The sequence below is a fragment of the Danio rerio genome, chromosome 2 (genome assembly GCF_052040795.2).
Source record: "Danio rerio strain M-AB ecotype USA chromosome 2, GRCz13ab, whole genome shotgun sequence".
Classification (NCBI taxonomy): Eukaryota; Metazoa; Chordata; class Actinopteri; order Cypriniformes; family Danionidae; genus Danio; species Danio rerio.
This window is the reverse complement of record NC_141022.1, coordinates 25,887,118-25,914,862: the sequence shown is the minus strand read 5'-3', so window position 1 is coordinate 25,914,862 and position 27,745 is coordinate 25,887,118. Positions and strand designations below refer to the sequence as shown.

The 27,745-nt window shown below is 36.0% G+C and overlaps 2 protein-coding genes and 1 long non-coding RNA gene across 55 annotated transcripts in view; 2 read left to right on the top strand and 1 right to left on the bottom strand.

Annotated features, from left to right (window-relative positions):
- hfm1 (helicase for meiosis 1) overlaps positions 1–12,041 on the bottom strand; it is a 32,350-nt gene extending 20,309 nt beyond the window's left edge. For 18 of the 52 annotated variants that reach the window (XR_015477767.1, XR_015477766.1, XR_015477768.1 and 15 more), the window contains 17 exon segments: positions 11,838–11,997; positions 11,194–11,293; positions 10,967–11,079; positions 6,571–6,790; positions 6,190–6,434; positions 5,779–5,820; positions 4,624–4,694; positions 4,419–4,551; positions 4,102–4,253; positions 3,952–4,029; positions 3,679–3,834; positions 3,393–3,593; positions 3,198–3,286; positions 887–930; positions 684–785; positions 286–431; positions 50–144 (listed from right to left, as the gene is read on the bottom strand). Coding sequence is in view for 47 of the 52 variants with exons in the window: in XM_087239479.1 (XP_087095605.1) it covers positions 50–144; positions 286–431; positions 684–785; positions 887–930; positions 3,198–3,286; positions 3,393–3,593; positions 3,679–3,834; positions 3,952–4,029; positions 4,102–4,253; positions 4,419–4,551; positions 4,624–4,694; positions 5,779–5,820; positions 6,190–6,434; positions 6,571–6,790; positions 10,967–11,079; positions 11,194–11,264 (1,958 nt within the window). In the remaining 5 variants the exon portion in view is untranslated. 52 annotated transcript variants of the gene reach the window in all.
- LOC148679736 (uncharacterized) overlaps positions 1–27,745 on the top strand; it is an 807,653-nt gene that overhangs the window by 341,351 nt on the left and 438,557 nt on the right. The window lies entirely within an intron of this gene.
- znf644a (zinc finger protein 644a) overlaps positions 12,246–27,745 on the top strand; it is a 398,550-nt gene continuing 383,050 nt past the window's right edge. Inside the window, 3 exon segments of one of the 2 annotated variants that reach the window (NM_001278254.1) lie at positions 12,246–12,357; positions 19,470–22,047; positions 25,966–26,499. In NM_001278254.1, coding sequence (NP_001265183.1) covers positions 19,494–22,047; positions 25,966–26,499 — 3,088 coding nt within the window. In that variant the 5' untranslated portion in view covers positions 12,246–12,357; positions 19,470–19,493. 2 annotated transcript variants of the gene reach the window in all.

Below are 27,745 nucleotides of genomic sequence, written 5' to 3'. Positions count from 1 at the left end.
AAAATGCAACTAAAATTTCTAACAGAACAAAATGTGATTAGGTGTATACCTGCTCTCGATGCAGTCTAAGCCACTCAAGAAATGCATGTATTTGTCCTTTGTCTGAGGCCGTGTCATGATTACTGCAGTTGCTGTTGTGTCAAACTAAACAAAAACCAAAGCAAGTGATTATTGTCCAAATCTGAATACTGTAACTAGCTGAGATTTTGTGTTTTACTACTAACAACTCTGCTTTTAGAGCTGGCACTTTGTGTTTGTAATAATATTAATATTTGTTAATAGTACCTGTGGTCTGCCAGCTCTTCCAATCATTTGTAACAGGTCAGCTTCACTGTACTCCTCACATGCACCACCAACATAGTGCATTGTGGATTTGATTACCACAAGGTGGGCTGGCATATTCACACCCATGGCTAGAGTACTTGTTGTAACTAAAAATATATTAAAAAAAAAAAAAAAAAAAAAAAAAAATATATATATATATATATATATATATATATATATATATATATATATATATATATATATATATATATATACACACACACACACACACACACACACACACACACACACACACACACACACACACACACATATATATATATATATATATATAATAATGCATACTGAATAATGTGTAATCAGAAGTAAATAAGTGAAAATAAAGTTGCAGAGCTTACATAAAACTGGCAAGTCACCCACTGTAAATGCGTTTTCGGTGATCTTCCTGTCGGACACATCCATGCCAGCGTGATGATATCCAATGCCATAAACAAATAGATCTGTAAAAGGTATAAGTAAACCTGTTTAATTTACCTTCACCAAACAGTGACCATTGTTCATGAAGAACATACAGTAGAAGAAATTTAAGTAACATTCTTACCTCTGAGTTTTGCATCAAGCAGAGAGTTTGCATATTTCACCAGTCTGCAAAAGAGATAAAGAGTTATAATTGCAGATGACTAGATGTCTTTAGGGTCTACTGAAAATATCCACTGAGCTGCTGAAAGAAAAGACTGCTCATAAGCCAGCCGAGGCTCGAACCAGCTACCTTGCTGTGAGGCGAACGTGCTACCCACTGCACCACCGTGCAGCCCCTTTAGTACCAACTGAGCATTATTAAAACACCACTGCTGAACTGAGTTTGTGAATTATGCGTTGAGAATCAATGTGTATCATTGTAATTGTATGTAAATGATCCAAACTTCCCAAACATTATACATTGCAGACTAAAGCTAGTCTTTATTTTATTTTCATTTATGCTAACAACGGAAATATTTCTCTTGTATGCATAATGCAGACCTGTATGTCGGCTTTTGTATAAAATCAGTGTGTAACTTGTACAAAAACTATAAACTATTTCCCTGGAGAGCACAAATCGATAGAGGAGCGCGTGGCTGATTCTGAAAAGCATGTCAGACAGTGAAAAGGAGGCTGGGGCTTTGCGAAGGATCAATTAAGCACTCATTTCTATCACATAATAAACCAATACTAACAATAAGGTGTACTTAAAGGGTCATGAAACCCCTCTTTTTCAATTTAAGTGTACCTCAGAATTTTTTCAAAAAATGTTTCATGATGGGCGTGGCTGCTCTAAGCAGAGGGAGGAGTGGGCGTGGCCAGCAGAACAGGGGAAAAAGAGGGGAGCGAACAACTGTTAGTTGGCTCACAACACAAACCGTAAGGAGACTCATGATTTTATAGTTTACAAAGTTAAAAATGCAAAGAAATAAATAGTAAGTAATTTAATGCCCTGCTACATATGTTACTCGTAATTTCATATACACATAAACACAATTTGTTATATCATTATAAAGATAATCATGTTTATCCTGAATCCCTGGGTTTCACTGCAAACACTGTGTAGCAGTGCAGCAGGTCTCTTACCCTGTCTATTTCAACCATTAACCCTGCCGGTAATCTGGAGGATTTTAAACATAGACAAACACAGCAGCACGGATATAGGCGATGTATAATAATGAACTCAACTAATAAAAGACAAAGTCCGCTATTCTCTAATTCTCATACAGCTCTCCTGACAAAAATACCTACTGCACACAAACAGCTTTGCTGCATCAGCCCTGACAGCATTGCGGGGAAAAACATGCAACACCCCGTGGAACATGGAAACAAACACATACGACCATTCATCAACGGCAATAAAATACTGCCATGCACAGACACTGTCTCATAGCTTGGCAGGTCTGCCTTGCCCCCAGAAAGCATGTGCTCTCATGAATAATTAAGAAGCAGGGTCTTCTTATAGGATAAGAAAACTCAGCTATGAATTATGGGGCGAAGCAGTGGCGCAGTAGGTGGTGCTGTCGCCTCACAGCAAGAGAGTCGCTGGGTCGCAGTGGTTCGTTTCTGTGTGGAGTTTGCAAGTTCTCCCTGCGTTCGCGTTGGTTTCCTCCGGGTGCTCCGGTTTCCCCCACAGTCCAAAGACATGCGGTACAGGTGAATTGGGTAGGCTAAATTGTCTGTAGTGTATGAGTGTGTGTGTGTGTGTGAATGTTTCCCAGAGATGGGTTGCGGCTGGAAGGGCATCCACTTTGTAAAAAACTTGCTGGATAAGTTGGTGGTTCATTCCACTTTGGCGCCCCAAGATTAATAAAGGGACTTTTAAATGAGCTATGAATTATAATGAGAAACTGACATGTCATCTCTCGAGTGGCAGATGGGCGCTACATATCCCAATTGGCTTCATCACTGTCTCCTCTCCACCAATCAGCTGGTGTGTGGTGTGCGGTCTGGTGCAAAATGGCTGCCGTCACGTCATCCAGGTGGATGTTGCACACGGTGGTGGATGAAGAGACCCCCCCCCAATTGTGTAAAGCGCTTTCAGTGCCCAGAAAAGCGCTATATAAATGTAAGGAATTATTTTTTATTACATCACCAATTTTGATGCCGCCTTAAAATTTATTTTAAACCCAGAAGATGAAATTAGCTGACAAGAGCTCAAAATTATCCAGTTTTCCCCCACAATTAAAGCTGACAGGTGCTAACATTGTCTTAAGTGATGCTGAACACACACAAACTTGTTAAAATTTCTAAAAAAAGGAACTTGAGCGCCTCTTGAACCTTGAACAGGCCTGTGCATACCATTAACCTTTTCAAACCAAATATAAAGATAGTGCTAAGTAATCATTCAGATTGTGCATGTATTTTAATATATTTTAATGTGACTAAAGTACCTTTGTTTGTGGTCAATGCTCATGATAAACCTGGCATCCTTGGCAAGCACAGAAGCAGATTGTTGAACTCCTTTTCTTGTGGAGCAAAACTGTCCAAATTTCAAACAAATGGATTAGTGTATGCAGAATTTCTTTTATTTGAACAACTTCTGTGTACAAGACTCAACTAATTTTCATTCATAAACTTTCACTTACAACAAGGGTTGGTTTTTGGTCAGAGTAGGTCTGAATAATGTTGGCAAGTTTGTAGTTGAGAGATAGATCAAACTTGAATTCATTTTGATTACTTCCACAAGGGAAGCCAAGCACCACTTTCCTCAGTTTCACTGGTCTGTGACTTTCATCCATCTCCAGACACGTGGCGGGCCCTGACTCATCTGAAAGCCATTCAGATACCTGCAAACAGGAAATAATTAAAATCGAACTGAACACAGATCAACTTTTTTAATTGGCTGGCTTTGTACTTGGTGAAACTACTTACGTCTTGAATATTAGGGATAGTAGCTGAGACAGCTACAAATCTCACAGATGCTTTTGATTCAGGATTAATAGCTTGGCGGTAGAAGTGCATGGTTTTCATTCTGCTGACCACAACCTCAAGAGTGGCTCCACGGGTTTTGTCTTTCACCACATGTACCTAAAGGTGGTATGTATGTAGAAAAAAACAAGTTATTCATTAACAAAACACTGCAATCTATTGTAAGATACTATCGTTAACTTGGAATCATGTCAGGCTAAATGCAAAAAAACAGACCTCATCAACGAGGAAGAGACGAATGGATGTCAATAAACAGTTATCCTTCCATCTTCTAGTCATGCTATCCCATTTTTCCTTGAAAAAGGAGAAAAGCCTTCAGATTTGCTGGAAAGATGTTTCGTGACTGCACATTATGTGGGAACTTACTGGAGTTGTAAAAATGAGATGAGCATCTTGGATTTCAAAAAAGTCATCAATCTCTGTGTCTCCAGTTAGTTCCTTGCATTTAAGTCCAAGAGGTCCAAACTTCTGTTTCCAGTTGTCATATTGTTGGCTGCAGAGAGCCTTAATTGGTGCCACTGAAGCACAAATATAAGTCAAACAGTATTTGTTAATCATAACATTTCTTAATCATAATAAAGGGCCCATTATAGCCTTTCAAATGTTACCATTCATGTAGTTTGTAATAGCTCTTTGTAAATATAAAGTTCAGCAAATGCTAATCATTTCAATTTGTAACTCACTGTACACTGCTCTGACATTGTGCCAAGGCTCTGAAGCCTCAATCAGCAGTCGAACAATGGCCAGCTCAAATAGCACAGTCTTTCCAGAGCCAGTGGGAGCACAGGCAACAAAATTTTTATTGGAGTACAGAACCTGAAAAAAGAGGAATAATCTGCCACATACTGTGTTCATGAGCTTTACATTATATAAACGGTGGACACTTACATCATCCAGTGCCTGGGACTGCACATAATTGAAGTAAGGGAAATCTTTAAACACACTTCTGAATTTTGCAGCTGTATGAATGTCAAGGAAAATGTGACAATATATGCAACGCCTGTCAAAAGATATAAATGTACACTAAAAACAACTTTAAATTATATTAAAGTAACAATAAAATGTATTATCCTAATTTCTGTTTCTATTTCCTATTAAAAAAATAATATAATATTTAGACAAAGACATGTTGAAAAACGTGTTTAATTTGCTAAAAGTGAACTAATTGTAGCAGTCCTGAGATACTACATTTGAAGTTGATCAAAACCTTTCATCAAAGTTGTCCAAAAACTAATATATAAAATTATATGATTCATTATGTATGACTCTGGCCTGGAAACACAACCAGTCATAAGAACCTTTGTTTGGAACCTCCAACATTATATGACTGAGGGTTAAAAAAATCAAAACGTTGATAAAGTTGTCCAAATTAAGTTTTTGGCAATGCATATTAAAAAAATTAAATAAATAAATAAATTTTTTGAGTAAACTATTCCTTTAAAATTCTAATGATTTTGGCATAAAATAATTTTTTTTTTGTCAATGGTCAAAAATTGGTAAAATAATAAGGGTGGCGCGGTGGCTAGCGCTGTTGGCTTAAAGCAAAAAGGGTCGCTGATTAGAGCCTCGGCTGGGTCAGTTGGCGTTTCTGTGTGGAGCTTGCATGTATTCCCCGTGTTGGCGTGGGTTTCCTACAGGTGCTCCAATTTCCCCCGAAGTCTAAACACATGCGCTATATGTGAATTGAATAAGATAAATTGGCCGTAGTGTATGTGTGTGAATGCAAGAGTGTGTGGGGATTTTCCCTGTGTTGTGTTGTGTTGTGGCTAAAGGGGCATCTGTTGCGTAAAACATGTGCTGGATAAGTTGGCGATTCATTCCACTGTGGTGACCCCTGATTAATAAAGGGGTTAAGCCAAGAGGAAAATGGATAAATGAATGTTTTATCCACCTCAAATGTTGGCTATTATAATGATGACCACAATAGCTTCTGAACATGGAATAAAACTTATTATTATTTTTATTTCATGACTTTAGAAAACAAAACAAAGTGCCCAAAAAAATATTTAATTTAGGTATCATCAGCTAAACAGGAGAGGATACGAATCTCAGAGACTGAACGAAGTGTTCCTTTTTCAGAAGACCCTTTAAAAAGAAAATCAGAAACAAGTCATGGTCACACATTTTTAAAGCATCATTCTTACAGTATAGTTAATTAATCTTTTAACTACTGAGTAATAATACTTATTTACAAGTACTTACTATAAGATAGGGTTAGAAAGTAGGTTAGGTTTAGAGTTATTTGCATGTAATTATGCATAAATAATTGTGATTTCAGTTTATAAAATATGTAACAAGAATACCTTAAAGAAAAGTGTTTGTGTGTATATAACATAAATGACTGCTAAATGACTGGTTAATGTGGTAAATTTCTACCAACTTGAATGTCCAGAGATAAACTAAAAATACATCAATGCATTCCAGTTAGCTAATAGTGCTGTAGTATTCTATTACCTTTAAATTCTGCAGGTTTGAGACCAAGATGAAGACTATGGCTTGAGGGAACATCACATTTTTCCTCAGTTTGGGCCAAACCAATAAAGGGACTACATGCAGCAACAGCATGTGCAGCCTGCGGACCGCTGGTTCTCCTAGGAGCTTGACTTTGGAAAGCAGTGTCATTTGTTGTTGACAATGTTTGATTTGAGATACCGTCTTCTCCATTTCCTGAAGTCCTTCTTGTGGGAGCTTGGAACAGCCTAATTAACAAAAGAGAGATAAATGCAGTGTGTTTATCCACACATTGTTCTACTGCCAGTATCCATTTTCAACACAATGAACTGCTTGTTACAACAGAAAATTTTGTTAACTCAATCAAGATGTAGCTTAGGGTACCGAGTCTTAAAGGGAGGAGCACTGGCAGTAGGTAAAGGCCTTGTTTCCGCAAAACCCATTCTGAAAACAGCCTGCTCTCCTGTACTAGAGGGTTCATGGCTCCATAGACCGGGCTCCTCCAGCTCATGTGATTGCACAGTCTGACCTTGGATACCTTCAGTGGGATTGTGAATAGGTTTTTGTGCTGGAGGCAGAAATGTCTTTGATCTCTGAGTGAAACCTTCATAAATGAAGAAAAAAACACCAGAATATTTCATCTGTGATAAGTCATCTCTAATACGACTTTATTTATTTTGTTAAATATACCAAACGTTAGAGCATTTTCTACACCAAAGAACAAATAAAAAATGTTTTGAAAAGGGTTAATCCGCCAAATATTGATTTCTAAACTATTATTAAGTTAAACATTAGCATTGTGTTGCCCAACAAAACGAACTATGAAAACCATGGCACCTTTATTTATTTTATGCAAAAAAAAAATATATATATATATATATTATTTGAATTTGGATGAAATTTCATCAGAAAACTTTACTCAAAAACATAAATAAATTGTAAATATGGCAATATGTGTATTTTCAAGTGCTCTATTTACTTATATGTATAGATTTGAGCTTTACACTGGGTTACAGTCATTCCAAGAACCACTTTTAACTCCAGGTACAGACACATTTCACACCTGTAATTTGAAGCGGTGTTAGTATTGCAATTAGCCAAGGCTTATTAAACCCTGCTTAGTGCCTCATTTCTTAACCAATTATTTAGGAATGTGTAGTGCAGGCCTGTAAACAGCCTATTGAAAGCGGTGGTTCTTTTATTTTTATTTTTTTTTAAGTGGATCTTTTTTTGCAGTTTTGCGCCACATGCAAGGTTAAAATACTGCATTTAAGTGACATTTTAAGCACTAGTTTTTGCTAGATCAGCTTGTCGGATGATGATCATAACCACACTTTTTGATGCAATAAAAATATTTCCTAAAATTTTGTCAAAGTGCTTACCATACTATTTTATTACGAAGTATTTATTTACAAATTTCCATTTAAACTGTAAATTATTACAGTTGTATATATAATGTAACAAGAATAGCATTTTGAATAAAAAATAATAATGAAGAAATATGAAAAAATACTTATTTTTAAATACAAATTTATTATAATCCACCATTTAAGAAACAAATTAGGAATCTGAGTAAAACTTGTTTTAAACTGAAAAGTGTTTGGCAAGTAAAGTAAAGTAAAGTAAAGTAAAAGGCAAATAAAAAACTGGCCATCTCAGTCAACTTTACTTAGTCAGAATTTGGCCACTTGAATAATTCAAAATTTAATTTCTCTTAAGTCTTCTCTCTGTAATTTTTACAATTTATGATGGCATCGCAGTCAAAAATAGGACAAACTAGCACATCTAAAGCCCAAATTCTGAACTTTGTCAGTGGGGGGTGGGTCTTTCGAACAAATGTCTGTTAATGTATAGTATAGTTTACTACAGGTATGTGCCAAAAAATTATTATATTGTAGAAAGTCCATTTATTTCAATAATTTGTTTTAAAAAGTGAAACTAGTGTGTTATATTAGTTCAATGCACCCAAAGTGAAAGATTTCAAGCCTTCGTTTGTTTCAGTTTTAATGATTATGATTTAATAATTAAAGATGAAAAAACTCAAATCCAGTATTTCACAAAATTAGAATATCATGACAAAGTTCAACATTGTAAGCACCCTGTGTCTCAATCTAGTCCACTAACTAATGCAAAGCTTTGAAATGGTCTCAGTCTGGCCTAGTAGGTTTCAGAATCAAATGCTAATTTTGTATTTCATTTGGAAATCAAGATCCCGGAGTCTGGATGAAGAGCGAAGAGACACAAAAGTACAGCTGCTTAATGTCCAGTGTAAAGTTTCCACAGTCAGTTATGGTTTGGAGAGCCATGTCATATGCTGATGTGGGTCCTTTGTTTTTTATCAAGCCTACAGTCAACATAGCTGTATACCATGACTTTTAGAGCACTTCATGCTTCCTGCTGCCGACAAACTTTTTAGAGAGGATGATTTTATTTTCCAGCAGGACTTGGCACCTGCACACAATGCCAAAGTTACCAGTACCTGGATTAAGGACCATGGTATCCCTGTTTTCAATTGGCCAGGCAGTACCACTGCTCCCTATACGCAGAGTACGGAGGCTGCTTAGGGCATCAACTCGAGAGGGGCACCATCTCGGTAGCTCACAAAAAATTATTAATTTTTATTTAATAATATAAACATAAACTGGGTGTAAATAAAACATATATTTATAATTTGTTGTTAAATACATAAAAATCAGTTTATGATGAATCGCGTGTATCACTTTCAGGTAACTTATGTCCATGAATCTGGAAAACATTTTTGGCAGTTCAAGTAAATTAGTGAGACTAATGTTTAAACTTCTCCACAATTGCACAAATCTGCCTGATTTGTTGTTGTTTACATTCAGTTTCTTGCTTTGCTGCTCTGCGTTGTGCTTTAACTTATGATAGGACATGCTTTATGACTTTTCGCATTTGCCCTTCTTGCCCATGTTGCTGATAATTACACAAATTATATTCTTTCTATTAACTTGTGCAATACTTTACAATGCAGCTACATACACATTCACTGCATTTAACTGTATGTATTATTATTTAGTATATAGTTATTATATTATATAATTTTATATTATATAATTCATTGCAATTATTATTGTTTATTATTTGGTCTAATTCTATACATGTATTGTTGCTGCATTTGTTATTGCTTGTATCACTGCAATGACAATAAAGTCTCTTCAGTCTTTACATCGGTGGATTGGTGTGTTTTTAATAAGCTGGTTTTTCATTTTTGTACATTACAATATAAAAAAACAAAACTGAATCATTCTGAAAGATTAATAATATAAAATGAGTCAAATCACTGTAAGCCACTGGCTATAACCCATTTTTATTAAATGAATTCATTAATGTTGATTTTTTTCTGAATGTTAAAGTTTTTTTGGTTTTTAAATACACTCAATAATTCTTAAAAACCGCAAATGTCTTTGATTTATACTGACAGCAAGGGTCAGCTTTTGTCACCAAAGCTTATAGTGCAAGTTAAATCCACATTTTGGTTGTAGTTTAGACACATTATGAGGAGTGCTTGACAAGCCCATTGTTTTAATAATGTGTCATGCGTTTTTTTTTTTTTTTAATAACTAATTTCTTCTGAATTGTACACAGAGGTCAATGCTGGCATTTGTCACAAAAGATGAGGTGGCCTGATCCAGCAGCACTGGTCCAGAGGCACCAGCAGCTGCACAGCAACACACAGGATGCAGCACTGAGGACTGTTCATCTCTACAGGTACAGAGAGGGTTTTATTCCTTACTGTTTGTAAATGTTTGAAATTGGGAGTGCTTCTGCAGAAGACATGTCAGTGTTTTTTTTTATGTAAACTATTACTTTTTTAAGTAAATATTTGAGTTTTTAAGTATAAATTTAAGTGCTTTATGCATATTTATGACTATAAACAAAGAAATACATGTTTAAATGTTTGTGTGTTTTTGTTCCTATGTGGGGGCGCCATGGTAAAATTTCGCATACTGCAGGGCACCCTTTTGGCCAGCAGCGGCCCTGTGGCCAGGAAACTGACTTAAAACATTCCCTGTTAAACCATATGGAAAATTGATGTGCTATTGTCAAGAGGAAGATGAGGAAACAGAGATACTGAATTGCAGACAAGCTAAAGGCCAATTTCAGAGCAACTTGGGCTACCATACCAACTCAACTTCGTCAAAGGCTGATGGCCTTCATGCCACACCACCTTGATGCTGTAATTAGTTACATAATACAATGTGTAATTAGAGGACATAATACAATACATTAACAAACTTTTCAGTAGGCCAATATGTGTTTTTTTATTGCTCACATGAAATATTGTAATTTTGTGAATTATTAGATTTGTTTTTTTATCTTTAATCCATAATCATTAAAACTGAAACAAAGGCTTGACATATTTCACTTTGTGTGTAGTATAACACACACAAATTATTGAAATAAATAGACTTTTTTTATTGATATTCTAATCTTTTGGCATAATAAGTAATGTATAGTTAATTTAGTATGCACAGTGTGAAAGGTGATTACAGATAACCCAGGATTATATTTATCTGGGTTTTAGAATGATAGAGGGTTAACAATCTATCTATCTATCTATCTATCTATCTATCTATCTATCTATCTATCTATCTATCTATCTATCTATCTATCTATCTATCTATCTATCTATCTATCTATCTATCTATCTATCTATCTGTCTATCTATCTATTTTAGTTGAAATTGTTGATTAACAAAAAACATGACCCGCTGCCCAAACATCAAACTGATTATTGTTTTAGTTTCAACATGACTCACTAAATGAGGAAGGGTGTGCTGCCTCTCTCTGGATGTCTTGTGTCGAAGGTATTTGTGATAATGATGGTGGAGCATCCCAAACCCAGGAGCCTTGTCCTTGACATAAGGGTTTCCTACACAGAGTCATTCACAAATATGCTGCCATCAAAGAAATAGCCAGTTTATCCACGTGTGTATTAATTATCTGACGTGTCTCTAATCAGGTGTCCTGTAAAGGCCTTACTCACACTTTATGAATTACTGGCCGGTCATAAAACAGGTTATCCAGTGATGATACACTTTCTTCTGAGTCCACCATAATGTGGGTGTCTTTGACAACCTAAAAAACTGCATTGTAGAGATGTCAAGCTTTTATTATTAGGCATCAAAACATATTGTTATAAAGCTAATTATTTCTCGACTGGCTAATGTTGTTTTGAGGTAAAATAATTAGCTTAATGCAAAAGTAAGCGGTACTATGTTTGTTATTATAGTCCTACGTTGTATGGGGAAAATATTAACTAGATATTAACTATAATAGTAATAATTTTAATAGTAAGTTTTCTGAACTTTATTTTATAAAAAGCATTTTGTGACGAATAACGTTTACAGTATAACTGACGCTCTGTTGAAGGCGGTAAGCGAGCCCGCGAAACCGTAACGTTAGACCGGTAAATCGCGGGCATCATCAATATAGAAATTAAACAATATCACAATACAGGAACTAGAGGATGACATATAACGTTACTCTACACATATTCCACAGACTTAAAGAACGGGAAGCGACGCCAGTTTAAATTAATAAACGTAACTTTAACGCCTTTACAATATATATTGCTACTGTTAACTGTCTCACTAACCTAACGCTACACATAGTTAAGGGGAAAAACACCTTCGACGGTCTCTGTTACGTTTCCTCAGTTCAAACTTGATGTACATGTGTGTCCTCGACTCAACATAAAACATTTAAATGTGATATACCGAGCTATAGACGTTATTTTCCCCTAATAACTGACTAGGAGTGCTTTTGTCATTATTTCTGCTTATCTTCTGCTCACTTTACCGTCAGTACTTCTACTTGCCACCTATTTGGACTAGTCCACCTTTTGTTTGGGGGGAATTATGTGCGTGACCCACGCAATTTTTAAAATTTCCTCCGATTAAACTTAAACAGCGTGTTTTTAATTATTAAATTTATGTTATAAATAAGTGGTTGTTGGTATACAATTATAATAATATCACTATTTTAAGGACATTTTGTCAAGTTTGTGGAGTCCCCCTCGATGAGACGCAATGCCTTTGTCTGTGGACCATCGAGCAAATATGGCGGCTTCGCAATAGATGAAAAGCTTGAGCGAGCAAAAATGAAATGATTTCAATTCAATGTTGTCCACAATCGCACCTGCAGAAAGGTAGGCTAAAATGCATTCACCAACAATAGCGAAATGAGAAACCACCTACATGTCCCCGATATTTAGCTATAAGCATGTGGTTTTAAGCTTGATGTTGAACATAATGGGCTGGATTGCTACCTTGCTAGCAGCACACTCTCATAGTATGGAGTAACAACAGCAAAGCCTAAACAGGAATATTGGATATATATTTTAAGTTATTAATGCACGCGAATCTTGATAAGTTCTGCAAGTTTGAAATATTAAAAATACTGTTTGTGATTAAACTAGATTTCTGGGTTGAAGTCATGTTTTGGTGTTTCTGAAGCACTAATTATGCAAAAATCTAACGTGATCCACTAAAAACTGAATGTGCACTTTATTTTATGGATCACAACAATAATGTAATGGTAACTGTTTAACTGTTAAAGGGCTATTATTACATTAAAACATAATGTTTTCCTAAAGGTACTTTTCCCAGAGCATGTGATTAACTTAGCATTTCCATATGAAGAGAAGTGATTGAAGAGATTACTTCTACTATCTGTTAGTTGTTATTTGTGTAGTATTAATATGTTTTTGTGCATTTTTGTGCATGTGTCATACTGTAAATTAGCAATCTGCAGCCTTCATACCTTTTATGTAGATTGTAGCACCCAGAATTGGTGTCCCTGTTCATCTGCCATAATGCATGTGTTATTACAGTATTAACATTAGGCATGAACTACTGTCTAGTTATGAGTGTGATTTCCACTTTCACATCTGGCCAACCAACTGGGATGCTTGCCATGAATTGCATATACAATGGGGATTGATTGGCTTACTAAATTTATTCTTGTTGAAACTTGCTTTGATTTTAAATGATGTTAACTGACAATAGTATAGAGCAGCTGTGATTAGGCAGCTAAATAGTTATACGTTTTTTGTACTTTTTAATATTGATTGAATATTAATTGGTGGTGTTCGGATAACTAAAACCAGTTATGACCTAGTTATAATATCAGTTATGCATATCATACATTGGCAAGGCAGGGCAAGTTTATTTATATAGCACATTTCATACACAATTGTAACTGAAACTGCTTTACAAAAAGAAAAATAAAAGAAACAAGAAAATAAAAATGAATAAAATAAGTAAAAATTATTAAAACAGATTAAAACGTGATAAACCAGGTTATAAAAGAATGAAAAAGAAAAGAAAGACACAATAGTGTGATCTGTCAGACGTAGCACAGTGCTCATTCAGTAAAGGCACAGCTAAAGAGATGTGTTTTAAGTCTTGATTTCAATGTGTCTAATGTTGGAGCACATCAGATCATTTTTGGAAGCTACGTTTATCATTTTTAAAATATCATACTCACAGGCCAGGTTTAAATATCACCCATGACAGTTTTAAATGGAATTCAGTTTGCACTTTGTGTTTAATTATAGTATGACAACATGTACACAAATGTGGACCGTTTCATTTACTATATTATAATATTAATTTCCCCCCCAAATTGATTCTAAGAATAATACAAGCAGATTATTCTTAGATGAATAATACAAGCATATGATTTTGGTTCATGTCCATTGTGTAACGCAATGAGAGAAGAATATATTATTCTATAGTTGAGAAGAAATATGTGTGAGTGAGCAAACAGTACTGGTGTAGAAATTACTTCTTTCTATTGGCACAAAAATTAGGCACTATTACAAGTTTGCTTAGTTAATACTATTATGCTATAAAGTCCTGTGAATTTACTCACCCAAGGTCACCCTAGATGTAGGTGTCTTTTTTGGTTATCCATATGATGGCAGTCAGAGTTGGGCGATGTCGACCAATTTGGCATTATATGATGTTTAATGTAAAACATCGCGATGGACGATGGTATCGTTGTTGTAGGTGGCGGTGAATTAATTATTTATGAATAATTAGTTAATTCTTTGTATGTAGCCTACCATTTCAACTACCTGACCTTCATGGTCTTTTTTTAACCATAACCAAATCATAAATCAATAAAGATAAGTTACACACAAATGACCACCTGTCAATCACTTTTACCACCTGACTCTGACATGAATAGGCAGAGTGATCTGTGTCATTATAATGGCGACGACAAACTTGGTTGGTAAACAAGGTGCACAACCAACAGTATCTGAGGTTTTCACTAAAATGACCAAGTACAAGCGTGATAGCGAAAGATTGAAGCAGTGTACTGACGCGGTGACATGTTACCTGATAGATTCAAAAAACAGAAGAGTCGTTACATAGATTAATTAAATATCACATTTAACCACTATAGTGAGACGCGATCCAGCAATACAGTTTTGATAAACTGTCCGAGGTGCACTGCTCTTTGGAGTGACTGCTGGAGCTCAGACGCTGCAGCGCATGACAGGGTATGTTTGTTTGTTTGTGTGTGTGTGTGTGTGTGGTTATGTGATGTGCATTTTTAGCGGTATAATGTGGAAGGAGGGCTTTTCAGAAATGCTAAGTAAAACGCCAGTGTGGATGTGGATAGTTTTTTTTTTCTAAAATGTCAGTTTAAAACTAAGATGAATTAGAGTAAACGGGGCCTAAGTGTATTTTTCACCAGCAGGTTGCTGCTGGACATAGGCGGGGCAGAGTATCGCAATGCTGGCTTAGCATCGTGATGGCTCTCAGCCATCGGCGATTGAAGATGGCATTGTCTATCGACCCAACCCTAATGGCAATGAATGGTTATATGTATTTAGATAAAAAAAAACATATACAAATGAGTCTAAATCAATCGAGATGGCACCTGATGACACACAGGTCTTTTGACGCAAAACGATAGGTCAGCGTAAAAAACATTATTTATTATATTATTAGCTTTAATCCCCAGCATGTTCAACCAGTTTTCTATGTGAATGTAGTTCTGTTGTTTTTGACAATGAAAGTGCAAGGTCATGTGCAATCACCAATATCTATGACAAACTGCGTCACCTGATCTCCTATTCAAGCTCTGCTCTTACGCTTTGTCAATAAACCGAAAGAACTTTAAACTACTGTCGCATATGCGGCGAGAACCGTTTTCCCAGGCTGAGGAATAAAGCTAATATTATTTGAAAAATTTTAAATTTCTTACATAGACCGATTGTTTCTAAGCTGGTGTATGTGCAGATTGCGCACAATGCATGTGATGTGAATCGGAACTGCATGCTACTCAGTTTTTCCAAATGATGTCAGTACTGAATCAGGCTGTTGTTTCACAGTTGGACAAGAAATTGAACAAAAACAACAACAAACTACTAAAGACAGCAAAAACAATTCACTCATGTGCTAACAAATTTAATCAGAAAAAAATTATATTGACATAATCATTCTGTGATGCCGATAGTTGTTTACATAACTAGTTTTAAAGCACATATAGTATTCAAAGTACTTGTATAAGCTATGGGTACATTAAACATTGCATTGTATAAAATGTCTTGATGATGAAATTTGCAATAGTGTCTGGATGCAGACTTGCAGGCATGCACTCTCAGATATATGTCTTCCACTGCAAGTGATGTCACTGTAAAGGCTGTCACATGCAATCGCATAGCCCTCGCTGTGGCACACCTCTCAAAAAAATGAACTACACATTGCAACAACGCATATCGCAAGCTCTGTGATTGGTCGGCTTGGTAGCACTGACGAGTGTGGGCAGGACAAAAAGCCGTTCGAACTCGTTGGAGTGAGTGTTTACAAGCGTGGAGTCCTGTGAATGAGCTTCAGGTGGAAAGTTTTGTTTTGTGTTTACCTTATGATTAAAGTTAATGCACGTGCACTGGTTTCCGCCTCAGAATGACAGAGTTTAAGGTACTTGTACATTAAGGCAGCGTTTAGAAAAAACAAAACGCCAGTGAAGAAACTCGCGGCGCGTCAAAACAAAAAAACAAGCATGAGGCGTTTTTTTTTTTTATGACGCTTTTGCACCTGCCGTTTTGCGCGTTGGTGTGCACAATCACATTGACACCCTTTATGTAGTCACGAGGCGTTAAAAGTCGACAAAACGCGAGCAGAAAACGTCTCATTGTGCACAAGCCTTTAAGGGGTTAAAAGTGCATGTCTGAGACTGCCTGTTCATACTGTCTGTAGACACTTCTTGTATTTTTTACCTTTTATATCTCCAGACACGATATATGTGAACACTCACATCGCATGAACAAAAACTTAAGCATACTTTGGCATTTCACTACTGACCAGTTGGGCTATGAAAATAGTGTGGTGCAGGAGTTTTGTCAGAAACAGGTGATTAGATTGCAGTGAATTTCCAAAAATCTCGTTCACTGTTAATTGCATAAATGTTTCGTATATATATTCACATTAGAATTTCTCACAAAAACGTTCTGCCTAATTGACAATATTTATGTACACGCATGAGAACGTTCTTAAACTTGTTCTTCAGTGTGAGTCCTTTTCTACGCCATTGACAATTTGCATAATACATGCCCACGCCAGATGTACAGTATATAAGGGCTTTCTGTAAAGCTTCACTTGTCTAGAGAAAATTATAAGAATAATTCATAATTATGGCAATGAGCCAAAAGAAAAAGAACATAAAGGGTAATGAAGGTTTTGATGTTGGATGTGGAACACACTTTCTTTTTTTTTGAAAATGTGAGGTAAAAAGCACTAAATTTTTCTTTACTTAAGAAAAAAAACTCTTGTCAAAAGAGTTTAAGAAGAGCATTTTATAATTTTAGCCTTGACATTTTTTACAGTATGCTAGGCAACCACACAGTATTAATGGTCGTGATGCTTGGCGATGCTTTTATGCAGAGTTTTCTTTTTCTAACTTCAGCGTATTTAAATTTTGGTTCATGTTGCACTTCATTTTTTCAACACTTAAAAATGTTTAGGGACTAAAGACACCAAGTGATGAAGTGTTTCAGATGTAATTTTGTCCAATTCTTCCTGCAAACAAGTCATAAGGTGGGCAACAGCATAAGGGTCTTCATTGTCATACTTTGTGCTTTAAAAAACACCACACATTCTATATTGGAAACAAGTTGGGACTGCAGACAGGCCAGTCAAGTACCTGAATCCTTTTCCTCCACAGCCAGGACTTGTGTACAGAATGTATTTTTGCATTGTCTTGTTGAAATATGCATGTGTGTCCCTAGAAAAGAAGGCAGCATATTGTGCTCCAAAATCTTTATATACTTTTCAGCATTAATGGTGCATTACAGAAGTGCAAATTACCTTTACCAAGGTCACTGACACAACCCCATACCATGACAGACCCTGGCTTTTGGACTTGTTGGTAACAGTCTGGATTAGAGCTGCACAATTAATCGAAAAAAGATCATAATCTCGATTCGACCCCTTATACGAACCTAATCCAGCATTTCTACGATTCTGTCAATAATATTTTCAAGTTCAGGAGAGAAGCAAAGGCAGCTGCATGAGTCTTTTCATTGTTTCACACACGTTGCTCAGCGACATGGAGCCCTCCAAATGATGTTTAAAGAGTCACATACTGTATTTATAAGGTATATTTCACCTAATAATGTCATTTATGTCTATATGTAATGCTGTATTCGTGGCCGGGAAATCACACATGACGTGAGCTGCTGACTGCGGCCGCACGCTCTACTTAATGATAGACACGCGCGTCTACTTTATGGAATAGAACCTGCATTTGCTGTGAGTAACAGATAATAAAGTTGTTAATAATATTCAGTTTGTGGCACAGAGTGATTGTTTGAGAGCCACACGCGAACTATGAACAGCACTTAGCAGTAAAAATGAAACCGAAAGCGTGCACATCATTTAAATAATCATATGGCATTTTAAAGTTATGACTGCAACAAGCATTTGATGTTTTTTCTTTCATAGCGAACACACAGCTGTGCATGAAAATAAATGTTTACAGTGTCAGTATAACTACTCTAGTCTATATAATGTTGATTTAACCAGTGAATTAAATGTCTAATAACAGATTGCAAAATAGGCCATACAAACATAATTCAACATCAGAATTATTATAAGCAGAATATAATTATTTATAGAAACCAGTAGACCTACACATAATATTAATATTGTTGTTTTACTATATGTTTGAGGAAAAAACAATAATCTCATATTAAACTTCATTTTACATATAGAGAATCGTGATCTTAATTTTAAGGAAAAAAATTGCGATTCTCATTTAAGCCAGAATCGTGCAGCTCTAGTCTGCATGATCCTTTTCTTACTTTTGGCACAAAACAGTTTTCACTGGCATTTATGGATGTAACTATGTATTGTGGTACTTGACAAAGGTTTGCCAAAGTAGTCCTGAACCCATGTGGTGATATCGTTTATAGATAAATGATGATTCTCAATATAGTGCAACTTTAGCGATCAGAGATCCCGGTAGTTCAGCTTTATTCTTGCTGCCTTGTTATTTATGCACTAAAATTCTTCTAAATTCCTTGAATCCCTTAATTATTTTATGCACTGTTAAAGGTGAAATATTCAAATGTCTTTCTATCTCTCTTTGAGGAACATTGTTTTTAAACATTTCAATAATTTTCTCGCTTTATTCACTGTATTTCCACCTACATTTGTGAAAACGTCGGTATGTACATTTCAAACATAAATTTGTGTGTGCTGTACACGTTTAATGAATGAGACCCATTATTTTGAGGGTTTTAGGAATGCATGATATTGTCTGTACCGTAGATCAGTTATCCAATAATTAACTCAAATGTATACTTCAGTTTCATCTAGATAAGGAAAATTATGCCGATATGCCTTGCTGATAGATTCAAGGGTTGATTACAAGCCTACAGTAACTTACTTGTCTTAAGCCCCATAGCGTTATTATCTAGTTACTTATGAAAATGATATGATTTATGAAATAGACATAACTTCAAAATTCACATTTTAAATATTGTGTTTGCTGTAGATGGCGTTTTTCTTATGAATCTCATTGTAAATTCCCGTACAAAAATCTCTAGGGAACCCATGGCCAATTAATCTTTTTGGTTTTAATGTCATTCTTTTGTCTGTTACTGTCATGTTGTCCAAGCTTGTATAATGCAAGTCTGTGGACGTCTCTAATGGTGTAATAGGGACATTTTTCTAAAATTGCAATGCTATGTATAACATGCATGATTATCTATTTTTTGTTTTTGTTTTTGTGTTTTATCTCCAGAAACAGTCCTTAGGACAGTTAGGAATGTCTGCTTTGAAGGAAAGTGCCAAAGTAGAGGAAAATGACATCTCAATGTCAAGCATCTCTCAGGACCTTTTGAGCAACCAGTCATTCTCTGTAGAGGGGACTACATCAGGACCATCAGTGCATTGTCTTCACGAGACCATGGAGCTGCTGAGTGACCAAGGAGACCTCCTGTCCAGTGTTAGTTTCATAGACTCCATCTGTTCTGATGGACCAGCCAAGGCTGCTTACGTCAATGGATCCACATCACCACATATATCAGATGAAATATTGTTGGATATTTCAAAAAATGTACCCGGATTCCTTCCGAAATCATTGCACGCTCAGAATTCTGTGACAACCAACGTCCACTTTGAAGGAGCTGATCCACTCAGAAAAGAAGGGGAAATAACAATAAGGCAAACATTGACAGCAGAGGATGTTGAGAATAGGGGCATATGGGGCTTTGATAACGAATCTCCAGAAGCCTCATTAGATAATTATGATGATGCTAATGACCTTGGCTGGAATCCCCAACGAGAGTTTATGAAGTTCTTGTGGGATGATGATAATGGTCTCGATATTGAAGAAAAACTGTCACCAGTTCCATCACCCATCAACCAGAAAAGAAGAGTTCCATCACCTATTGTTCATAAAAGAAGGAGACGTAAAGAGAAATTGGTGCTAAAAGTTGACCCTTCAGAGGACCCCTTCTCTGATTTGAATTTAGATTCAAAACAAGATCACCCTGGTGAAGGAAGCCCGATAGAGTTCGGTCCTGTAAAGAAGACTCGTTCACCAAGGAAACCCTCCAAACTACAGTCGCCCATTGTGAAGAACACCAAATATTTCAATGGAACTGCTGAGGCTGTTAAACATTTGTTTCCCAAACCAGCAAAAAAACCTTTAAGCAAGACTCAAAAAATAGGATTGATAAGAGAAACTTTGTCATCAGATTCTGAGGGACCTACATTTTTTCAACAAAACAATGATTTTAAAGAGAAGTCACTAGGACAAAATCAAATCACATGTAATAAAGACACAACTAGCTCAAAGCCATTCGTATGCAAGGAATGTGGACAGTGTTACTATGATCGAAGTTCACTGTTAAATCATATAAGTGTTCACCAGGACAAGGGAAAGAAACTAAATCAGTTCCATCAAATTAAAGATGAAGGTAAAGATGCAAAGTTGCAATGCCCCCAGTGTAATTTTGGAACAAACTGTCCGAACACTTTTGTGCAACACGCTAAGACCCATGAGAAGGACAAACGGTACTATAGTTGTAATAAATGTGATTTTGTTGAAATGAATGAAGATGAACTGAGAAGACATTTGTATCATAAACATGGTGTCATTGGGGCTGATCATACCGTTTGGAAATCAGATGGATTCCAGGAGCGAAAAGTCAATAAATCACCATGTCCAAATTCCTACTCCCCTTCTTTTGAAAGAAAAACAAAAAACAGCGTTGGAAATCATGTTGAGGAAGAACAGGTAAACTCGCATTCTCTTGACAGTGGTGATGAAGAACCACCCACAACTGAACAGTCGTTCTCGGCTTGCAATGTTCTTACATCATGTGCAAAACCAAAAGCAAGGTCACCAAGATTGTTAGTAAAGTTCGGTGCACCAGATGAAGAAAATAACCTGTCCAATGACAAGTGCGGTCTGTTACGGAAGAAAAAACGTGTTGGTGAATCAAAACTTGACAAATCAATCCACACACTTTTATCCAGAAAGAAACGTAGAGACAAGAGTGGCTCAGAAATCGACACTCACCAGGAGCCTGCTAAAAGCAGTACAAAAGAATTTCTTGACAGTTCGCTCAATTGCGAGACCACATTCTCTGAAACTAGTTCACCCCCTTCAAAATATCTGAAAAGATCAGCACATTCTAAAGAAGGGAACACTAAAAGAACTTCTAAGTTTGATGTAAATGTTACCTGCTCAGAAGATGCTGGAAAAACGCATTTAGGTTTGGAAAAGCAAACATTAAAGAAGTCGCCTTCCAAAAGGAAAATGTCAACTCCATTCCACAATATGCAGGGCCAAGATATTCTTCTAGATTTCCCGAAATGTAGGCAGAAATTTAAGAAACCCCAAGCAACTAGGAGGAGGAAAGTACTGATCAATAACTCTGACAATTTGAGTGTTTCTAGTGATGCTCTTGGACCTGAAGAATGTGAAATGGACAAGAATGCTAATGCTCGACTTGTAAAAAGACGGTCTTCATCTTCAAAGGCGAGTCTTGGTGCCTCAGCTAGTCACTTTGAGAGAAATCACAGTTCTCCAAGGGTGCTTTCTGTCAAAGATGAATACAAGGACGAAGAGATCTCCGAGTCGATCACGGCTGTAAAGCTTGAACCGAGCTCAGATGTTGAGACCGATCTGAAGGGTTGTCCGTACTGTCCTGCTGTATTTGAGTCAGGAATTAGTCTCTCTAATCATATAAGAGGTCATTTGCACAGAGTTGGCCTGAAAGTACGCCGTGCTCCAGTTAAATCTGCAGTTAAAGTAGCTTCTGACAAAGTACCTCCAGTTCGACGACAAGCACTGTCCCAAGTCAAAACAGGTGACAATTTTAATTTACTTGACTGACTTTCTTGCTTTACTTCTGTAGAGTTTTCTATTCTGATTGTTACTTAATTTAATTAAAGAGACCATACTCCCATACAAGAAGATTTATTGTTAAAGTGTTAGTTCAAAAGTTATTATTTACTTGTCCTCATGTTTTTCCAAACCCCAGAGGCCTTCGTTTATTTTCGTAATACAAATTACAGTATTTTAGATGAAATTCCAGAACTCCCTCATCCTCCATAGACAGCAATGGTCCAGACTCGTTCCAGAGAAATGCCAAAAACACTTTCAGTGACTGTTTACATGGAGACCAATACTTTGATTTTAATATGATTAAGACAAAACTCTGATTAAGAGTCTACCATGTAAACAGTGATTTTTGATTACTTTAAAGCAGGGCCGGAGTGGGACTCCTTTTCAGCCCTGGAGTTTTAAGCCTTAGACCAGCCCACCTCAGTTCACGACTGTCTATATTAAAATAAGGTAATTTCCAATTCAGTTTCTAATAACACTACTGCGTCTATTTCAAGAAAACAGGTGCTTTAGAACTTTAAATGTTCAAAAACCCTAACAGTATTATATGTCTTAACAATAAAAATGAAAAAAAATATAACTATACATATCCAGGTGAGAATCGAACACGGGTCGGTTGCGTTGTAACACAATGCGCTGACCACTGGACCACAATGGCGCTGTTGGGTGGTGAACAAAAAATAAATATTGCACTGACCTGAATCTCTTTCTACCCCTATAAGATCTCTGATCAAATTATATCAGACTTATTAAGTAGTGAATCATCTGATTTTCATTGAGCAGGTGTATTATTCATTAATATTAATTTTTCGAAATCTTATATTCACTAAGGTGCTGCTGTTTGGAGTCGAATAATGATTTACTATTACATCTTGATTACCCTGCGGGCTGCATTTTGCTCACGGGGCTGCGAGAAAGTAAATAAAAAGAACGGAGCTGCGGCAAAATAATTAATAAAAAGAGTCAGGCTATGGTCAAACACATTAATAAATGAAAAGAGCGTGACTGCTGAGAGTGCAAGCAGCAAGGGACACCGGCCCTCGCCGCCAAAAAACGGACCGGCCCACCGGGAATTCTCCCGGTCCTCCCGATTAGCCAATCCGGGCCTGCTTTAAAGCACCACAGACACTTTTGTCAAGAAATGCAGAGGCTTTTTCTTTCCATTCGGTGTAAAATTTTATCAAAACAACACTTTTCCATCAGTCCTCACTTTATATTCTCATCCAATACCTCAATTTGTCATGAGGGGCATGAATGAAATGTTCCTGAATGAAAGTGAACTTTCAGGAAGTCAAAAAATTTTAATTACTTGAAACTCCAAAGGAAACATGGATAGCGTGGTAACGCAATGACGTTAATGGATCTATGTAATATAACATGTAACAAGGAATCATGAAAGGAACATTCTAAAAGCAACTCATGTAAAGACCTTAATCATTGTATTGTCTTATTTAGATTAACTCAAATCATTAGATTACTTATGTCCATGTAAACAGTCAAAAGCCTCAACCCTAGAAAAAAGGTGTTTACTGATTATGATGACAGCCTTTCCACAGGTTAGTAGTAAGCTAATGTAATGTTAATTGCATCATACTAACAAACTAATGATCAAAATAAGTATTAATAAATTATTTTTTAAATAAATATATTAATGCAATGCTTAGCCTATGAATTGGTCTATACTTTAAACTTATTATGAATACATAGTTATATATTTCAATTACAATGATTAAAATATTTTTTGTCCAATATTAAATATGTGCCTTAAAAGTATCGGTTCAGGCACCGTTTTAGCATCGGTACCATCGATGTATCAATATAGCACTGGTATTGAAATAACCCAAAACGATACCCAACCCTAGCTGCAACTGTTGAATAAAGACACATGAAAAGTTTTGAAAATGTATTTTGGTAACTTTTAGGGCTTTGAACTAGGCGAGACCATTGCTGTCTTTTATCTAAAATATATTTTAGTATTTATTCTTAAGACCAGTTTTGGGCACGTTCCTTTAAAAGTGTAATTAGTTATAGTTACTTGTTACTTCTCACAAATAGTAACTGAGTTAGTAACATGATTATAAAAGTAACTAATTGCCAGGGGAAAGTAACTATTGCATTACTTTAAAAAAAATTTAAATTGTCAAATGACTATACAATAAATATAAAACACTGTACACTAATTTACACTATTTTAATGTTGTAAAGTAGTGCTTATATTTCCAGTTTGCAAAAGTACCCAAGAGAAAGAGTGATCCTATGGCTGAGAGAAACGCTGCTCGCATGAAAACTGCTTCAGTTTTCTTGATTATAGTAACGTGCATTTTAGTGTCGTTAATGGCAATGGCGTTGTAACAGGGGAAATAATATTTAGTTCGATTACTTGTTACTGAATGAAATATCACTGTTAGTAATAGGCATGATTTGGTGTAGGATTCTGACAGTATGATAACCTTGGATAAAAATGTCACGGTTTTACTGTATCATGGTATTGTGATTACTGCTCTAAAATAAGTTGTTTTCTGTCTGGGTAAAAAACAAAACCTTTTTCCCCTTTGAACATAATATGTTTTATTTTTTGAAAGATTTATAATATTTTGGAGAAGTAAACTTGTCAGGCTAAATAATTCAAATGAATCATTGACTTCTACTGTCTTCATTAGTTTCAAAAACATAGGTTACTTTACTATTTAAAACGGCATCTTTGTATATCTTTTCTGCTGGAGATACTGTTGTTCTAAAAAAACATAAATAAAAAATATTACACATACCTTAGGAACGATATTGCAGAAAATGTTGGCAAAACCACAAATGTGGTAAAACCACAGTATACCTTGAAAATGGTTATCGTCCCATGCCTAGTTAGTAACGCCATTTATTTATAGCGCTGTTATTCCCATCACTGCTAAAGATAAACAAAAGTATTAGGCATTTGAAACAACATGAGGATGGGTAATTATTTGGCAGATATTTTATTTTTGGGTATACAATCACTTCAGTTTAAGCCTCCACAAGTGAAAATTATTACATCATTTCCTGTAAACTTGCACTTGAAGTGATGCTGTTGGTTTACAATGGAGAGAATGAACACATGTTGTATTGTTCTACAAAATCATAATTGTGCTTATCCTGGATAGTAATGCAACAGCATTAGCTCATGTGAGTTCAATTTAAACTGTTGTGATCACGCTCAAGATGAGATATTTTTTACTGTGAAGCATGGTGTGAATTTACAATGCCATACTGAGGGAAATATTTGCTATTTATTTATTTAATTCTTTTACTCAATTTTATTGGCTTTGCTAACAGTTGATGATAAATCAATTTTTATCTTGTCCAGGTTGAAGGTCCTGAAGTACAAACATAATGTAAAAAAGTATTTACATCTATATAATTAATTTATTATTTTATTTAAATAAATAAAGGAATATGTGCTCTATCTAGAGTGGTCACATTTATTTAATTCGTTTACATTCAGAAAAGTTGTTGTAATAGGAGAAAAAAGCAGATCTTAAAGGGCCAGTTGACCCAAAAATGAAAATTCTGTCATCCTCATTTTCAGAAGATTTTTTTAAATTGTCAGTCATGTAGAACTATTGTAGATCTTGCATGTATATAGTATAATTTTTCTTACTATAAAAGGCCAAATTTGCAGGTATCCAGGTTTCTTTTTTTCCTTAAAAGATACATTTTTCAAAGTTTATTTATTTTTTTTGTTATTTGCCACATGAAATGTTGTGGTGTAAGTTGGTGTAAGTCTAAGCCAGAATTCAGGCTGGTGTAGATTATCTAGGTCTGGACAGATTGGCTTATAATAAATAAGCCAATGTTGTAAATAAAGCTGATTTCAAATGGTTTCTTTGTTGTCTTCTGATCCTGACAGAGGAGGACACGTCCCAGACTGATCATCCGGCAGAGCTGCCCACTGACTGCCAGCAGACAGAGCTCATCTGTCCTCTCTGTAGGGAGTGGTTTGACAATAGGACCGGGCTGTCCAATCATGTGAGAGGCCACCTAAAGCGATTGGGCAAACCCACTTCCACTGCGTCCAAATCTCCAGTTATCATATTGAAAGAATTGATGCGCGATAAGAAACAGTTTCAGCTAAAGCTGCAGGTTCTTGAAAAGAAGTGCCGCACCACCAATACTTTCTATCCTGTTAGGCTGGGTAACGGACTGACATTTGCATCCACTGTCAAACGACAAAAAGATGACAAGGAGGAGAAAAAAAGGTTAGAGATTAATAAAGGCTCACCACCAAGTGATCTGATTGGTATTTTGAAGAAAAGAAGAGCCCACGAAGAGGCCAAAGCAAAGCATCAGTCCCTCACGGCAAAAAAGGCTCTTTCTTTAACTTCAGGGAAAGACTGTGGCCTTGAAATTCACACTTGCAAAGCAGTGCCAAGTTCACCAGGAGGTAATGTTTCATTTGTTTCAGTGATCACCTGTAAAAAAGGCTAAACGATGCAAAATGAAAGTTTTGTCACTTCACATTCTTATATTTAACCAAACTCCCATGCTTTAAACATGAAACTGAAGGGAAAAATGATAATAATTTAAATTCTAAGTGTAGCTTTCAGTCTGTTTAAAAAAATATTAAAAAGAATAAGCATTTGCTTACATAATGACAAAATTATTATTCCAAGGTGAACCTTGTTTTTAAAGGACACGTATAGGTTTAATAATTAATAAATAATTTAAGTTTCAAATGTAAATGTGTAACGTTTGTTGTGACTATAGCACGTTGTTCTAGACTAATGTTTGTTGTGTACCTTCAGGTTTCAAAAAATGATGTATATGAAGACAAAATTATTATTCTTATGGGTGTTTAAATAAGAAAAATATAAATAAGATTAATATTCTCTCATGATTAGTCAATAAAGGGTATCTTAAATAAAAATGTATAACACATTTTTGTATAGGAAAAATTTAATCTGGGGCGACACAGTGGCTCAGTGGTTAGCACTGTCACCTCACATCGAGAAGGTCGCTGGTGCATGTTCTCCCCGTGCTCCCCGGGTTTCCTCCGGGTGTTCCAGTTTCCCCCACAGTCCAAAGACACAGATGCGGTACAGATGAATTGAATAAACTAAATTGGCCGTAGTGTATGTGTGTGAATGCGTGTGTATGGATGTTTCCCAGTACTGGGTTGCAACTTGAAGGGCATCTGCTATAAAAACATATGCTGAATAACAGGGGTTTTCAAACTTTTTCACTTTCGCCCCCCAAGGCACCCCTCCCTCGAGCCAAAATTATAATGTACGTGCAAAGATCATTCACATATTACTTGCTGCGTTTAAAATGTGTAGAAATAATTACATTGAAACATAAATATATAGCTTACCTGATTCAGTGTGCTGGCTGAGCCTTTTTCTGTAAGGACAACGTGCGAATCTGTGGTCGGATTCCTGACACGACTAACCATTAATCATCTTCTACTGTTAATCAAACTATCGACTATAATCAAACTATTACCGTGATGAAGGACTTTTCGCTGCATCACACACGGCTGTCAGTAAAGGACAGCACACACACACACACACATCACGAAATGTGGAAGCTTTTATTTCTTTCCATTAGGTGTGCGATATCAAATTACATTAAAACAACACTCTTCCACCAGTCCTTCCTTCATATTCGCTTCCATTACACCAGTCACGAGG